Source organism: Sinocyclocheilus anshuiensis, unplaced genomic scaffold (assembly GCF_001515605.1).
Source record: "Sinocyclocheilus anshuiensis isolate Anshui unplaced genomic scaffold, SAMN03320099.WGS_v1.1 C32677197, whole genome shotgun sequence".
Lineage (NCBI taxonomy): Eukaryota > Metazoa > Chordata > Actinopteri > Cypriniformes > Cyprinidae > Sinocyclocheilus > Sinocyclocheilus anshuiensis.
In genome coordinates this window covers 1-1,277 of record NW_015619085.1, presented here as the reverse complement: position 1 = coordinate 1,277, position 1,277 = coordinate 1, and the positions used below count along the sequence as shown (strand labels likewise).

Below are 1,277 nucleotides of genomic sequence, written 5' to 3'. Positions count from 1 at the left end.
CAGACAATAAGTTAAAACATATCACAAACATACCAGCAGATAACAATATTTTTTTTTTCTTATCTACACAAACACTCAAGTTCATTTTGCTTTATGTAAACAACTTCCTGTTGATCCTGGTTGAAATTTTACATGCATCTGAATCTGATTATTTGGAAATTGGCTCTTACTCCAACGTGTTCAGTTCTGTACCTGAAAAATCACTCCAACATGTAGTACGTGCCGTAAAACAATCTGTACATGCACACATGTGGTCCTTAATAACGCGTCCTTTTACATTTAGTTTAGTTAAAAATAATATCACCGATCAGCGAAATAAATATGCTTGCTGTTGTTTCTTCATATATGAATGAAGAGTCAAATAAATACTCATAAATAAATAAATAACTCGCTGTTATTAAAATCAATAGCTATGAAAACCAAATAAACATGACCGAATCCAACAAATAAATAAATTACATACATTTCAAGCATTAAAACTATTACTAGAGTCTACATCTGCTGTATATAAGCATTGTCTGGGGTTTGTTTGGGTCCCATCATCCAGTAAGGCTGCCAATTTGTAATTTCACAGTTATAACCTCACATCCTGAGTGCTCCGTGACTGTTTTTCAGGAATACTTGGGGTTTGCAGTGACAGAAAAGACGTCTTGGATGCTCAAATTAGGTGAAACTCATGGAAACGGTGTGCTCAAGTGCTTTACGGCGCAGCGAAGCGATACTAGTCCCTCTCCACATATCACTGTCCGGCGAGCTGCACAGCTGAGGGGAGCCGCTCACATTCGTTGGACCCGAGAGGGAAGCGGGCACCATCCCTGGAAATGTGGGTTGATACAGATGCGATTGAAGACCGGAACCATTTGACGATAAGCTGCTGGAAAGGCCCATGGAGTTTGGTGGGGGGCCGGCTCCGAGACTGCACTGGGACAGGGACTGTGCCATCGCCTGCTGTCGGCCCAGCGCAGGCGGTATCTGCAGCTGTGAGACTCCAGGCATCCCGGCCGTGGCCCAGCGCGTGTCGTTGGCATGAAAAGAGCAGAGACTGTCGCCCATCGCAGCCGCAGACGGAAACTGATGCAGACCGTGTGTTGGCAGCAAAGTGCCCGGCGCCCGGAAAACGTTGGTTGTCTTCTTGCGCTTCTTCCATTTTGCGCGTCGATTCTGGAACCACACCTGAGAGGATAAACAAAAACAAACACTTAGAAAGTCACGCGTTTCGTTGGTGGGTATGAATTATAGTTGTATAGCCTAGGCTACTTTTATAACTTTATTGCACA

General features: G+C 43.9%; 1 protein-coding gene across 1 annotated transcript; it reads right to left on the bottom strand.

Moving 5' to 3' along the window:
• Positions 1 to 525: 525 nt before the first annotated feature.
• On the bottom strand, positions 526 to 1,173 carry LOC107682870 (homeobox protein orthopedia B; the record flags this gene model as incomplete). Its single annotated transcript, XM_016478991.1, has 1 exon — positions 526 to 1,173. A coding segment is annotated over one exon (510 nt), but the record flags the coding sequence as incomplete, so codon positions are not given.
• Positions 1,174 to 1,277: the final 104 nt, after the last annotated feature.